General features: G+C 42.3%; 1 protein-coding gene across 7 annotated transcripts in view; it reads left to right on the plus strand.

Annotated features, from left to right (window-relative positions):
• Positions 1 to 15515, plus strand: part of TPD52 (tumor protein D52) — a 127848-nt gene that overhangs the window by 28994 nt on the left and 83339 nt on the right. For 3 of the 7 annotated variants that reach the window (XM_037382208.1, XM_037382204.1, XM_037382210.1), the window contains exons 3-8: positions 780 to 928; positions 1734 to 1835; positions 2877 to 2903; positions 7810 to 7851; positions 9200 to 9248; positions 10300 to 11798. In XM_037382208.1, coding sequence (XP_037238105.1) covers positions 780 to 928; positions 1734 to 1835; positions 2877 to 2903; positions 7810 to 7851; positions 9200 to 9248; positions 10300 to 10416 — 486 coding nt within the window. In that variant the 3' untranslated portion in view covers positions 10417 to 11798. Of the gene's footprint in view, positions 1 to 779; positions 929 to 1733; positions 1836 to 2876; positions 2904 to 7809; positions 7852 to 9199; positions 9249 to 10299; positions 11799 to 15515 lie in introns of those variants that run through there. The other 4 variants (XM_037382209.1, XM_037382206.1, XM_037382207.1 and 1 more) reach the window with 3 other exon arrangements.

The raw sequence follows: 15515 nt of genomic DNA on the forward strand, positions 1-15515 counted from the left end.
ACATGTCTGGACGTGATCTGGTCATGCTTCTTTGAGAGACTGAAGTAACCATATGTGTAAGGAAGGAAGTATATAAACAATAACATGTTTTCTAGTTGCTGAGCAGGTGCTGTGTTTTTGTTGTTGTGTTTTTTTGGTTAGGTTTTTTGTTTGTTTTTGTGCTTTGTTCTGAGTTTTTTTGGGGGTGGGTGGTTTTTTTTCTTGCTCTTGTTGTTTTGGGAGGTGTTTTGTTTTTTTATAATTGCTCAGTCTGCCACCATTTTCACCCCTGCTCTGGGGAAGGCATTCCTGTAGTTGGATGCAGCCTGCAGTTGTTGGCTTAAGCCACAAAAGAACCTTTCTGTTCAAGCAAGGAAGCAAAACTTGTGTGTGGATCAGACATGCTCTGAGCTTCCTGATACTTGTCATACATTGGTATCTCTTCTGACGTGGAAGGAGAATACAGGCTTGGCAATTGTCCCAGGCTTGACTAATCTTCAAGCTTCACATAGGCTAATGTTGTCTGAAGGTAATGACTTCTAACTATATAATCTTTTAGTTACCAACTTCCTTGTGCATATCCCAGTAACAGAGCTAGCTGCTTGTAGATTGCTTTTTCACTGGCTCTTGTTGTAGACTATATTGGATTTTCCTTTTAGTGTTTAGAAACAACTGTGAGGCAATGTTAAAAATGTTAGCCCTCTCATTACTGATGCCTGGTAGATGTTTTAAAAAATACATTGTTAAATAGCTGGGTATATCGCTTGTTAACTGATCTCTCATCAACTCTGCTGGCACAGGTGGAAGAAGAAATCCAGACACTCTCACAAGTGCTAGCTGCCAAAGAGAAGCATCTAGCAGAAATCAAGAGAAAGCTGGGAATTAACTCACTACAGGAGCTAAGGCAGAACATTACCAAAAGCTGGCAAGATGTGACATCAACCACAGCGTATGTACCAGTTTGTGATGATCGTCTCAGCTGTTGGGGTGAAAACTATGTAGTTCTTGTGTGATGTCTAAACCCTCTGTTCTTGTGAAATCAGATGAGTGTAAATAACAAAGTTAAGTTGCACTAAAACTTACCTGGATAAATCATTATCGATTACTTTAAAGAAGGCCACTATTAGCTATATCATCTCATGCAAGATAAGAATGATTGACCGTAATATTCTATTACACTTTTTGGCTGACGGATCTGAGATACAGAGGTGTCCAAAGTCCAGCAGAACACCCTTCTTCTCCAGCCTGCAAAATTGTTGTAAACTGAGCTCGTGCAGGAAGAGTGCAAAGTCACAGTTAATGCTCTTGCCAAACACAGCTGTTAGCTTAAGGTCTAGAGTGAAACACCTTCTGCAAGTAATGACTACACAGAATGTAAGAGGATGTACCTCAAACTTTTTATGGTGAAGTTTCTTGACAAAACCGTTTGGTACAAGATTTTATATGCCTGGCACAAAAACCAGACCTTTTCTCTTTTTTGTGTGTGTTTTTGTTAATGTCCTACAATAGCAGATCGCATCTTTTCTGCAGGTGGGGTAGTAGTACATGTTGATAAACCTGATATGAAGTCTAAGGTGGCAGAGATACTGTAGCCAGAAGGGACTGCAATGGCTCAAAATAATCTCTTAAGTAGCTTGTCCATTTGACCCCAAAGCTGAAGTACACATCTGGGTTTGATGTGAATTTGCGTACACTAAAAGGTTCCTTATGTTTTCTATTAAAATATCTACAGACTTAATTTTGTTTGAACACAGATACAAGAAAACATCAGAAACCCTGTCTCAGGCTGGTCAGAAGGCTTCTGCTGCTTTTTCATCTGTTGGTTCAGTCATAACCAAAAAGTTTGAAGATGTCAGGTAGGTTTCTTCAGCTTTTCCCAAGTATTTGCACTTTTGATTTAAGCAGGTGATCCCTGAAATTTATGCTGTTAATGTATCTAGCACTTCTAAGAGTTAATCTACCAAGAGCCCTTAGCATCTCGTTTAGCAGAGCTGAGCAACTTGCTGCAAAATCTCCTTATATGTCCTCACTGATGCAGAAGAGTTCTGTGGTGTGTACTTTATATAAGCATGAGAAGCAACTCCACTGCTACTCTTATTTTTCTGATAGGGTTACAGGTGGCAGTGTGTCTGCCTGCCTCTGTGTGATGCATGTAGCATTGCCATTTCTGTTCTCTGACTTTCTCAGCATGTGGAATACTACATTTAAACAACTAATGTCTTTCACTCTTTGTGGTTTGGTTTGTTTGGTTGTTGTTTGGGTTTTTTTTTCCTGTCTTGTGTGTGGATTCCTTTCAGGTGTGTTTTATTTCTTTGTAAGCTGTTTTACCTCATAGCAGGGGCTTGATTTTATTACCTTTTTACTAGACTATTGGCACATTAAAATTCTTAAATATGGGCATACAATGTATTTTGACTTGTGTCAAGTGACACAGCCCTTCATGCAAATTGGGTAAGTGTGGTGGTCATTTTTAGCACTATTGTGAGCTGCATGCAAAACTCTATCTGGATGCAATCCAATCATATGCTTAGCTTACAACTATTTCTTTGATGATTTAATTCTTACTTTAAGTTTTTACTTTTTTATTTTTACTTTTTATTTTAATGGAACATACAGAAACATTCATCTCTGCTTGTAATTTGTTGCGAGTAGTGAATCAAACATATTTTTAAATTATTGGACAAATAAAAATTCATGCATTCTAACAGAATGTTGATGCATTGGAAAGCAGTGTAATAAAATCAGCCCTCTGTTTTAAAGTGCTGCCATTAACCTCTTTCTTGCTTTTGAGGTCTAGTGAGAAAACACTTTGAGGTGCAGCTACATAGTTACATATTTTTCTTCAGATTTATCAGAACTTCCTTTCTCTCTTTAATGCTTACTCTGGCATTGTGCAGACTACAGGCATTTTCACATTCCTTTAGGTAAGGTGGGCGCAAGAATTGTTTCTGAAACTAAGCATATAGTCAGACTGTCTCCATTAAAATCTTTAAATAAGTTTTGTCTGTAAAAGGTAATTTCTTTTTTTCTCCAGTGTTAATGTAAAACTGAAGCTCTCAATGTCAGGGAAGATGTTTCATGTTCTCGTGGTAACTATCTCAGAACATGAAATCATGAGAATACATAATAATAATTAGTCTCTCGTCCTTGTAAGAAAGGAATCTGTTTAAATGCTACTGCATGGTTTTTTGTAATGAGACAGAATATGGTTTTGAGGTCAATGGCATGCAGCATTCCTCTTTCTCTTTGTTTGTACACTGTTTGTGCTTTGACAGAGTAGAAATTTTCCCTTTTTTTGTGTCTGTTACAGTGGCTGTTTACCATTGTGATTCTAATCAAATCACTAGAGTCTAAATGTAAAATAATTTATGCATTCTCTGTTCATAGTTTGTCTAGTGCAACAGTAGTTATCTTTGAGTTGATTACTCGGTGTCTGGAGCTGCTGAAGTATTTTAGTTACCTTGTCTGCATTGCCCTTTATCTGCCTAGTCTAAGCAAATACTCAGTGTTAAGTTTTCAGTAGTTAAATTTCCTGTGGCAACTTCTGTCCATTGCCTCTCATCCCCTCTGTGCACACCTCTGAGTCTGGCTTCATCTTTTCTGTACTCTCCCACTAAGTAGCTAAAGACAGTGGGATCTCTAAAAAGATGTAGGGATCTGGCTTCTAGAATGCTAACTAGGAGCTGTAGCCTCAGGAGCGGTGCCTGGGGAGGAGACGGGCAGGGACCAGGGACGGGATGCTGTCAGAACTCAGACTCTGAAGTGAGCTGTTTGCTCAAGTACAAGAATAGCAGCCTGTCTGAAACACTTCCCCTTTAGCATCAGTGAGACAAACGGAGCCTGAAAGATGTCTTCTGTAACTTTTGGATGCAGAGCTTGACTGCTCACTTAACAGGGTTCACCTTAACAGGGTTCACCTTTCTTCCTTAAGGCTATGGTGTTCCGCTACTAGTATTAACTATTGCATTTGGCAAGGACAAGCACAGACTTATAACCCACTTCTGGAATTTAATACTTCAAAAGAAGAGTGTCCCAATTTCGCAAGTTAGTAGCTAGGTGGGTGTTGAGAACTCTTAATCAGAAACTGGGCCACTGGGAGGGAGTCCACACTGTTGGTGTGCTTCTTGGGAAGAATCTTGGCAATGGAAATTCAAGGTATTTTATAAATTCAGGAGCAGCTGAGTTTAAAACAAAGCAAAAAAAAAAAAAAAGTGGGAAGAATTAGTGCTGTTCAAGATCTAGTTGCACTTAAACAAGAGATTTAAAACCCTTGAGTATTTTTGCTTTCATGATGACCAAGTTCATCTGGGATTCAGTCAGTGAATTCAGTGTTGTGTTGACCACTCAAGTGGCATCTATCTTTAAGACTGCACAAGTCTGAACTTCAGAAAAGTTTATATGCCCGAGTTCTTTCCTGGAAATGAGAATCGATGGGCCTGATACTTACTTGAATAAATACTGAATATCCAGGTGAATATTTATTCTTAAACTCTTATGTAGCTTCTTCAACATGGCTTTTCTTTTCTTCTACTGTTTTAGCTTAGGGACTTCTCAGCTTTAATGGCATGACTTCTTCTGTGTTCAGCTACTTCCGCATGTTCCATGCAGTAAACATCACATGCAGGTCTTAATTACTTTGCACTGCAAGAATGATGTTGGAGGGAGTTGCGAAAGGGAGTAAGGCAGCTGGTGGAGCTGTGAATTTGGAAAGTACTGAAACAGAAAGGAAGAGAGAGGACTGGTGGTGTGAAGTCTGTGCATTATTGCTTCCTCTGTGTGTGTTTCTTCTGCTTTTTGTTGTGCTGAAAATGCACTTTGTTCCTTCTTAGGTTTCTCTTAATACCTTCATTCTTCTTTATAAGAATATCTTGAACTTGTGATGAGCTAGCTTTCCTTATATAGGCAACATGAGTATTATGTGCAAAACAGCAGTAGTACCAAGATTGTAGAATCACAGACTATCTGAAGTTGGAAGGGACCTGTAAGGATCATCAAGTCAAAATCCCTGCTCCTTGCAGGACTACCTAAAACGAGATCATATGACTGAGAGCGTCATCCAGATGTTCCTTCAACTCTGACAGGCTTGGTGCCCTGAATACTTCCCTTAGGGAGCCTGTTCCAATGACCGACTACCCTCTCAGTGGAGAGCCTTTTTGTAATGTCCCATCTGAAGTTCCCCTGGTGCAGCTTCATTCCATTTCTTTGTGTCCTAAGTCAACTAGGCAGTCACTAGCATCATCTAGTGGAATGCTAGTCCTTATGGAAATATATGCATCAAATAGCAATTAAAATGATGTAAATTGTTGGTACCTCTCAGACTGATTTTGAGAAACTGTAAGTTATAGTGGATCAAGATAAAAACTAAATTCTGCAGATCTTTTGCAGTTGCTTTCAAATCACCTTTGGGTCTTTCCTCTAGCAATCTGCAAACTTCCTGAGCAATGACTTTGTAATTAGCTCTTCTTGCACTGCATCCATACTATGGAACAGAAATCCATCTTTGCTGTGCTCTGAGATTGCAGAATAACTTTCTTTGCTTGCTTTGGAAATCTGTGAACTGCTGAATATTATCATTTATCAGCGTATCAGCTGAAAACCTATCTGTGAACAAAAGCAAATAACTGGGGCTTACACAGTCTTTAAGCCCCTGTTTTCCAGGCAGGGACTCTGGTATACCTCCTTGTGCATTTTCAAAATGTGAGGCAATGTAGTAGCTATAAAAAGTAATTGTATAAAGGATAGGAAAACTTTCAATGCAACACAAAATACATGGAAGGCTGGAGAGCAACTTTTTGGGGTTTATATATATATATATTAAAGCTAGGGGCTTGCTCATGAGCACTGTAAAAAGGGCTTCTCTTTTCCAGACTGCCCAACTTGATAGCTTACTTGAGTAAGTGCTTTGATGTGGCATTCTGTCATTTATGAAAAGAAATTAAATACAGGTTCTCTTCTTAAGGCTTTTAAAGGTTTAACTGTGCTTCTTTGCACTACTTGAACAGGTGATTTGATGTTTAAAAAAGATCAACTGCATTTATCTAATCCAATTCTCTTGCAAACCAGATCATTCTGTGATAAAACTATATACTATCTTATGGTGACATTTTACAAGATGGATATGGAGTGTATGTAAGTGTACTGTACAACAGCAAGTAAATCCTTCACAATGTATTAATGGTTCTTCAATTAAATAATCTCTATGAGATTAAATTTCCCTAGACACCTGTTAAAAGATCTGCAATACACCACAGGTTGTTGCTTTGCAGTGTAAGCATGCCTCCAGGTTGTAAATATATATGGGGAAAAGAAGGTCATTTTCACCCTCTTTAGCCTTAAACTTATTCTGGTGGGGAGGCCCTTCTTGCAGGGTGAGGGGAAGCAGCTGATCACAAATGGACAGAGAACTGTTAGTATCAGCCTAATGCTGTACTAAAACTTCGCATGTAGCAAGACCAGAACTTGTAGTAATCGGCAACACAGTGAGGAATACAAATTACATTCCGAAAGACAGTCAGTTTCTACGTGTTCTGGAAAAGCTTGTGGAAGCCAAAGCATCTGTGAAGATGAAACAGCAGAAAAGGGGTTGGGGAAGTGGAGGAAACACGGACATGCATTACTGGCGAGTGTCAGGACAGCATCTGGCCTTTGCGTATCTGATCCCCAATACACTACCTACAAACCAGCCTTCAGTTGTGCACCTGCCGTAAGGGATCCCAACCTGAAGGGATCTTTTTATGTGTATAGTTTTTTTTCTGTCACTGTATTCTACTGATGAGCTTCCTGAAAGCATCTCTTAAAGCTCATTTTGCAATGAACACAGAACCTTTTTGCATGTGTGAATGTATCTTCCGTTATGCTGAAATACGAACTGGAGTTTTGGAGGTGCAGCAAATGTGAGTGTTGGGGTTGGATTTTTGCGCCGCCCCCCCCGAAAGTATTCTCTTGAAAGACATCATAAAGCCCACTCGAAATTTCATTCCAAGTATATTTATGAAAAATTGTGATCAACAGTTTTTCTAACATACTATTGTGGAATTTGACAAGAAACATTTAACGTGTAAGAATAATTTGTATCAAGAGCAAACAGGGATTTTCTAGAATATGAAAAAGAAATTAAATTCCAGGTGGTCTTGCAGTTATTTGGGAGCTTCTTAATCCATATCCAGTCACCTTCCAGGAGTAGGTGTGTGTTGTCGCTAAGCAAACGGTAACTGTACAGCCGCTAGCAGGTTACAGAAATCCTCAATGAATTTCAGAACAAGGTTGAGACAAGGACTTTCTCCCTGCCCCCTGCATAAACCTGGCCTTGAATACAGATTGAGGTGACTGCTGTTGCTAAATAATTTATATTGACGAGTAGGTAATTTTTATTGATGAGTATGGAAATATTACACTGAATTGAAATGGAAGCCTTCTGAATGGAGGAATAATTCTTTCAGTAGGAAGACTAGTTGATTGGTAAGACTCTTGAATGTTGACTTTCTACTTGATATTGTCAAAACTGTAAATGCATCATGACTCTCATTGCTTGATAAACTTAATGAGTAGGCAAACTGTTGCAGCTAAGCAGAATGCGTACTAACAAGCATGGCACTTGAATCCTTCTAAAAAGAAAAAAGTTGTTGCAGCTTTTGCTCTGATGTACTTGTGTGTGTGCATGGCTAAGCAATTTTAAAAAAGCAAACCCAAGCAGTTACTATAGAAGACTGTAAGACTGTTCAGCTATTTACCAAAGATAGTATTCAGAAGTCAGCTCTCTAAGACAATTTCTTCTCAGTCTGTCTCTCAAACTAACTTCTCGCTTTCTTTTTTCTTAATGCTGGCATTTAGTATACGCTCCATACAGCATTCAATTAGTATGCCTATTATGAGGTAATGTATGCGTAATCCAGCTGTTTTGTTTGTTTATTTTCATGTGTGGAACCAAATCGTATTGAACTTAAGTCAACTACTGTAGATTTAAAACAAAACCGAAAAAACCTACCCAACTTTGTAATGGTTTTCCTGTACGGGATAAAATTTGTTTTATTTCTGCTTAATGATGGTGGTTATCACGCATCTGGAATGTGACCAAGTGCACTTCCCTGCTGTTTGGAGAACTATGACAACTTTTCCCTGCCTGTTAGAAACGTAATGCTACTAAATGATACCAAGTTTAAAAGGCAATATCTTGGCATCTGTTTTAGAACAATGAAAGTGGACAAAAACATACTGTGGTTTCACAAAAAGTCTCTTGCTGACTTGAAGTGCTTGCCTTTTTCTCTCCTCTTGCTTGGCACTGTGTCCCTCCCTCTCCTGAGAGAGTCTGGTTTGAGAGAGAGATAGATATGTCACTGTGTGCTTTCCCAAATGAAAGAGTTCTGCTAAGTGTGGGTGACTTGCATAAATACCAAGCAAAGGGGTAAGGGAAGCTTAAGACCTCTTCTGAAATAAACCTCTCATCTTTACGTAATAATTTTTTTAGTCTGCTATGAATCCCTAGTCCTGGTCCACTGAAGGCAAGCATCTTCCATCCTGCATAAAGGCAGAAAACGCGCACAAGCTGTTGCACAACTTGCAAATGGCAGTGACAGAGCAGAAAGCTGCTCTTCTGACCCTACTAAATAATAAACTGGCCCTCAGAATTGAAGATCCCAAGCTGTCGTGCTCTTCATATGCAGAATTTACCATTTGTCATCACAGCTATCTCCAGCACTTAAAAGGCAAGGGGGAGTCTCCCTGAAATTTAACGTTAGCAAAAAATGCCACTGCGAACCATGTTTTGTTAATTGAACACATACCCTATTAAACTAAACTGATTTTCCTCTAACAAGTGAAAAGCCTCCAATTACAAGGCTTTCTTCAGCAATAATGTACTAGGCTATCCAGAAGTGGTGACTAAGCTTTTCCAAACAAATCCTTTAAGCCAGAAACCTGTTTGAAAACATGGGAATAAGTTCTCCCTTCCACGGGGTGATGAAAGATCCTATTGCTGAGCTTGGCAATGCTTAGTTGCCAAAGACACAAATGAGCTGCAACTTGAGTGTGTTTGAATTTTAGTTTTGTAGTACTTTGGGCGATCCAGATCTAAATTATTTTTAGGCTACTCTTAAAATAAGGAAAGACCCCCAAATAAACAAAACTCATGTTGACACTGGGAAAAGTAACTGCTTGTTTTCTGATGTTCATAGACTAATCAGATACATTTTTAATTTTGTGGTTCCTTTTATTATTTTCCTAGAAATTCTCCTACTTTCAAATCCTTTGAGGAAAAAGTTGAAAGCTTAAAGGTAAGCATTACTAAAAAGCTTTGGGGATTATGGAGCTGTGGATGTGGAGAGAAGACTGAAGTGGACTCTGGGTATCCTGTTTTTTAGTTACTGGTAAACTGCTGAAGGTGCTTAGATGATGTCATTTTAAGTACTATGGAAATGGTTTCTCTGCCTAATGATTTGAGAATAAAAATGGGCTTCCTGCACCTCTTACAGGAGGATGCTTTTAACTAGAAGGACTAAGAGCTAGCTAACCTGCACAGCCAGTATAACATATGTAGTAGTATGTATCTAAAATGGTCTAGGCTTTTATTTCTGTGCCTTCCTAAGGACTAGTTTCCTACACAGGAGAGTAGCTTGGGATATTTCTCTTATTTCTGGCATAAAATACGCAAGGACTTTGTACCTTAATTTAAAATTTACTCACAAAAGCCTCAAGTGCCAGAAGCAACCATTAATAGCTTCTCCAGGTAAAAAAATCATGGTAAAATAACTAATACATCTAACTGGACCAGATTTGACTGTTCTTGTGTACACACTGGGTTGGATGAGAAGGATGCAAGTGATAGCATGGGCAACTAGACATTCCACAGGGTATATACCATAGAAGGAAGCGGAAAGGCAAACCCATTACCTGGAGAAAGTAAAATAGTTGCTGTGCTCCACTAAAAATCTTGGGAATTGCTGTTGAGACTGCAAACTGTTCAAGGCTATTTCTTGAGCAATACAGAAGCGAGTTATAACTGAATCTTTCAAAGGCTGCATACCTGTCTCCATTTTTAACTGCGGGTGTGTCAATCTGCAGACTCCCTGGAATCAGGGCTGCTTCATGTTTTGTGTATCTTGAAGTCAGAGGGAGGCTGCTATGTTGATCTGGTGCTTGTTTTCTGCATGATACGTAAAGACTTGTCTGTAGAGTATAATAGAGGTAGCTCAGTCCTGAAAAAAGCCGTTCTGCTGAAGGGAGTTACTAAACTTACTCATGCACAGGTACTGATTTTATGCAGGTGTGTGTGTTTGGCATGTCAAGTAACTGCAATTTTATGTTGAGGTGCTCTCTGTGTTCCAGTCTAAAGTTGGAGGAAGCAAACCTGCTGGGGGAGACTTTGGAGAAGTTCTTAATTCTGCTGCCAATGCCAGTGCCACAGAAACTACTGCAGAACAGACACAGGAGGAGACCCACTGAGATTCCTGCCTCTGTCCTGCTACCCACTGCCAGATGCTGCAAGCAAAAACTAAGCACACTTGTAACATTCTTTGCGCTCTTTCCACCAGATGTGCTTTTATTTAGCACGTAGCTATTTTACCAGATTAACTGATACCAAGCTTGTTTGTTGGGTTCAAACTATTTTTGAAACTAAAATCCATTGTTTGGGGTTTTGTGTGGGAAGGGGAATTTTTATGCCTTTCAAGCGTTTAAAGGACTTATCTGTAATTTGAAGGCAACCTTTAAAATATAGCAATGAAAAAACCCTCTTTTGAGAAGTTAATTATACTGTACATATACTGTGGATACATAATTTCTTTTGAATCTGTAACTACTGCTCAACTTAATCATTATGAATCTACTGCCACTGCCAAACTGAAGCTTGTTACTTCACTCCCTTGTGATTTTTTCAGTTAAGTGTTGCCTGCACAGGACACCGAACTAGAAGGATCACTCCCAGCTAAAGAAAGGACTTCTGCTTCAGCAGGCTTTAAACAAGTTATTCACAGCAGGATTACACATGGGTAGGAGTGTACTGTCTTATGAGCGTGTTCCTCATACAACAGATGCGGATAGGATAACACATAACATCTAGAACTTACTGATTTGTCTGTGGCTTATCCACCTAGGAAACTTCTGACCATCACAAATGGAAGCAAGATGCCTAATAGTACTGGTTTGGTTCAGTTACAATAACATTTTTAGTCTTGCTTTTTGTACATGATGATAATGTGGCAAGAGACACTCTTCTGAACTTTTGATCAGTCTTGAATAGATTCATCTTAGTTCACACATGGTGGCATCACATTTGCACCAAACAAAGCATGGACTGTAAAAATAAGCCTGAACACAAAAGTGGTTCTTTCTTGGGCATCAAGGGAATTGCTCTCAAATGCTAATGTTGTTTCCCTTGTAGGCTGATCATTGAAAACATCTGCTACACAGTTTTGGGGTTTTTTTTTCATGTGTTAAAGGCTTGTACCACTAGCACCCCAATCCCTGGTTAAGACCCCAGAAATCTGTTTCAAGAGGTGCACAGTGTCATACCGCAGCATAGCTCTTACAAGATCTGTTCTCCTACCTGTTGCTTTATCTGATGTACTTTTCCAGGTTCTTGCATTTTGTATCTTTCTGGCACATGGCATCAGTATAGTTAGAACTCCCAGCAAGTGTTTTATCACTGTGCTTAGAACTGGAACCAAGTTTTGAAACGTTTGTGTGAAATCCATGGAGCTTCAACTGCCACAAATGTCTGGAGGGAAAAACGTTGGCTCCTGACAACCATATTAGCATGTCAGATGTAGTATATATGTTTAATCAAGTATGAGAAGCTTAATAAAAACCTGTATGTGAGGAATGTATTGTGTTGTGAATATGGAGGCTTATATAAATAAGTTGGTTTTATTTCTAGTTGAAACAGTCCTTTTGAGTTTGGTTTCAAAGTAGTGCTGTACCAGGGGGAATGTGCATGGATGAGCTTGGCATTTCTGGAAGAGACTAGGCCTAGGTTGACTTCTAGTAGTTTACAGAAAATTAAACTGCCCTGATTACACTGGGAAGTTCAGAAAATGGTTTGAGATATACCCTCAGCCTCTGACAGATACACCTTGACAAAGCAATGGAGAATGGAATGACACAGTGAGTGGCGCTCTTCCTCCATAGGGCAGGTCCTTCTGGAACATGGGCCTTGTTCTATGGGTTCCTACTTATCTGATTAATTAGGGTCATCTCATCCAGAGTTGGGCTTTCAGAGTTGTGGAGTAATTGATTAATTATTTTTTTTTTTAAGGCCAGGTGCCTGTATCGTTGGATCTGTAATGTAATTCACTCAGCTTTGCAGCTGCGGCCTCGTGTAACCTTCGGCTGCATCTTCCTCTGCCTGCACCTTCCCCTGGAGTGCAAGCAGCCTTCGGGTGGCTGTTGCAACTGAAGTTTTTCCAGGCTGTGCGTGTTAATGTCGCAGCCGCCACCTACTCCCTGCTCCCCGAGGCAGGCCTGTCGCCGCCTCTGCCTCTCGGCCTGCCGGGCCGGCTCCTCAGGCGGCTGAGGGGCGGCGGGGCTCGCTCCTTCCCCTCACCCGCAGCCCTGCGGGCGGGAGCGGGCACGCGGCCGGCAGCGCCTGGAGCGGCACGGGGCGGAGCGGGCAGCCGGGTGCGCCTTTCCCGGCGCTGTGCGCGTTCCCCCGCAGGCCGGTGGGGGGCGCCGCGGGCAGACGGGCCTGGCCGTGCCGTGCCACCGCCGCAGGGCGGAGCCCAGCGCCCCTCAGCCAAGATGGCGGCCGCCCGCCTCAGCAGAGCCCGGTGCGCTTGCGCCCGCCGCGTGCCCCTGACCCGGGCGTGACGCGGGGTCAGAGTTCACGCTCCGCCCTCCACGCGGACAGCCATGGCGGCGCCGAGATGGGGCCTCGCCGCTGTGCGGGCCGGGGTCCGGCCGTGGCGGCTGCGGCTGCCGGCGGTGAGGTGGTGCGGCGGCGCCCCGCCGGCGGGAGCGCCGGGTGCCGGGACCCTCCCGCAGCAGACGGAGGAGCGGTCGGGCACCGGGACCGCGGCCCCCGGCCGCCGGCAGGTGAGGGCGTGGCGTGTGGGCCGGGCCGGTGTCCGCGGGCGGGCCTGGCCCGGCCGCCCCGGCAGTGCCCGCCGCGGGCCTGCCGCCGCCGTCTGCCGCCGCCCCCTCTGCCCGCTGGCCGGCGCGGGCGGCCCGCTTCCCCGCCGCTGCGCTTCCCCCTGCTGCGGCCCTTCTGCCCGCGTGCCCGGCTGATTTCGCGTGGTTTTCTCTCCTCCCTGCTTCACCCTGCGTAGTAAACATCCTATGGATGCGCGGAGAGTTTTTATGCTTTGTTTTTAACGTACTCCTACAAAAATCCGGTCTAGAAAGCATGCAAGTACTTCTGGTTGTTTAGGAAGCAAGGTACAGCTCCGTGGGCAAAACTGCGTTGTGACTGCTAAAGTCGGGCAGGGAGGATGTGGGAAATCTTTAATTAAACAGTTTCAGCAGGCCAAATCAAAGAACTGGTAAACCGGTACTCGACGGATTTGTGGTGGAAATATGAAGGCTGATGTGAATGAAACACCTGTGGAAATGCATACGTGTGAAGGTATCAAAGAAACAGCAGGCCAGGGGTTGAAACAGTAGCGTGTATTGGAGGCCACAGTTCTCCGGGAACTTGTTCATGGGAGTAAAATTGAGGCTCATGATGTTTTTGCCAAGGCCTGTGCTGTGAGTCTGCAGCACAGATGATTTGTCAAGAGCAGACCCTGCTTCCAAACAACAACAGGAGGGCAGTAGGCTTGTCACATATCTTATGTGCCATTTGCTTTCCTCCATTTGCTCCAGCGTGAAGACAGGGAGAGACACAGTGAGCAGCAGCCTGCTGTTATTGAGGCTGCAGTGAGATTCTGGAGCAAAGGGCCACCCTGTAAACAACTGTTGGCACCTGAAGGGTGTGAAGGGTTTGTCCAAAACCTAATTCATCATTGCCAAACAGGAAGAATCTTGGAGCTGTGGTGGGGCCTTGATAGCTGGCATTCTTTGTCCGTGGTGCCAAGTGGTCTTGCCCCAGACCACTTTGGTTATACACTTCTGGTTGTGAGTCAGTGGGTATGAGAATATGAGCTAATGAAAGTTGGGAATGAATTAGCCGAGTGGTAAGATGAATGTAGAGATTTTGTGAATAACCATCACTTTCTCTGGCTGTTGACTTGGTTTTCATCGTGCTGATTTTTCCAGTGCCTGTTGTGACAGTGGCCGTTAGCAGATGTCTAGGGAAACAGAAAAAAGCTCTGTGTGTTTGTGTACTAGCACATCGCAGAATATCTCTTCCAGGGTGAAAAATCCTGAGCTCTGACTTTTCCTCAAGTGGAAGTGATTCCATGCTGCTCTTGATCCTTGTCACATCTTTTTCTAACTTTTCCATTTCTGTTTGACGACGTCAGGGGCTGGGGTTACTTGTACTGTGCCCAGTAGGGTATGGAGATTAGTGTTGTGAATTAATATTGCTGGAGTAGTTTAGTGCTGGGAGTATAGAACTAGAAATGTCTGTGTCACTGAATCCAGGACCTGATAACCCGAAATTACTGCATAAACTGTGACACTTTTACAAGGGCGTGTAGTGATCAACAAGAGATAATGACTTTAAACTGAAAGAGGGTAGATGTAGTTCAGCTATACGGAAGAAAGTCTTCACTATGAGGGTGGTGAGGCACTGGAATGGGTTTCCCAGAGGAGCTGTGCATGCCCCATCCCATCAAGGCTAGGCTGGCCAGGCTGGGTGGGGCTTTGAGCAACCTGATCTAGTGGAAGGTGTCCCTGCCCATGGTAGGGGGGTTGGAACTGGATGATCTTTAAGGCCCCTTCTGACCCAAACCATTCTATGATCCTGTTTTTCATTGAATATCCACGCTAGCAAGGCTGGCTGTGCAAAGACAAAAGGTTTGCCTGAGCAAAGGTGCTGGCTCAGGTGGTGTCCAAGGCAGATGTCCACAGAAGAGTTTAGGAAGGGATTCATTTGATCTAGGCGTGGAAGAAACTGAATGCTACTTTGGGGATTTGGGGAGTAATTTTTTTGTTTTCCTTTTTTTTCCCCTTTCTTTCTTTTGAAGTAAGAAGCTAGGAATGTATTCTATTCTGTTTCTATCTATAAATAAATTGTCATTAAGCCTTTAAAGGTTCTTAACTGACTTGAATGCTACATAGTGTTTACAGCATCTTTTCCAAGTGGAATTATATACACAAATATAAATAATTCACACAAATATAAATAATTCAATACACAAATCAAACTAGGAAAGTAAAATGAAGAGCTGGACTACAACTCTGCATTGCTCTACACTTTGCTGCATTATTTTCTTACTCAAACAAGAGGAAGACCAGTAGCTTGCTTTACAGTGTCGTGGTGATGTTAAAAGCATAACAGTGAGATGAAGAAGATTGTTATGAATCCACTTTCGTGCTGTTCTTAAGCCAGTTAGCAAAGTGCTCAGTGAGCCCAAGTGTGATTGATGTTATTCACTGTTTGCTCTTTTAAGAGTGTGCAGGAGAGGGAGTGGGGTTTGGTGAGAATGAGTTAGCAGTGGAAGATG

This window comes from Falco rusticolus, chromosome 3 (genome assembly GCF_015220075.1).
Source record: "Falco rusticolus isolate bFalRus1 chromosome 3, bFalRus1.pri, whole genome shotgun sequence".
NCBI classification, from domain to species: Eukaryota; Metazoa; Chordata; class Aves; order Falconiformes; family Falconidae; genus Falco; species Falco rusticolus.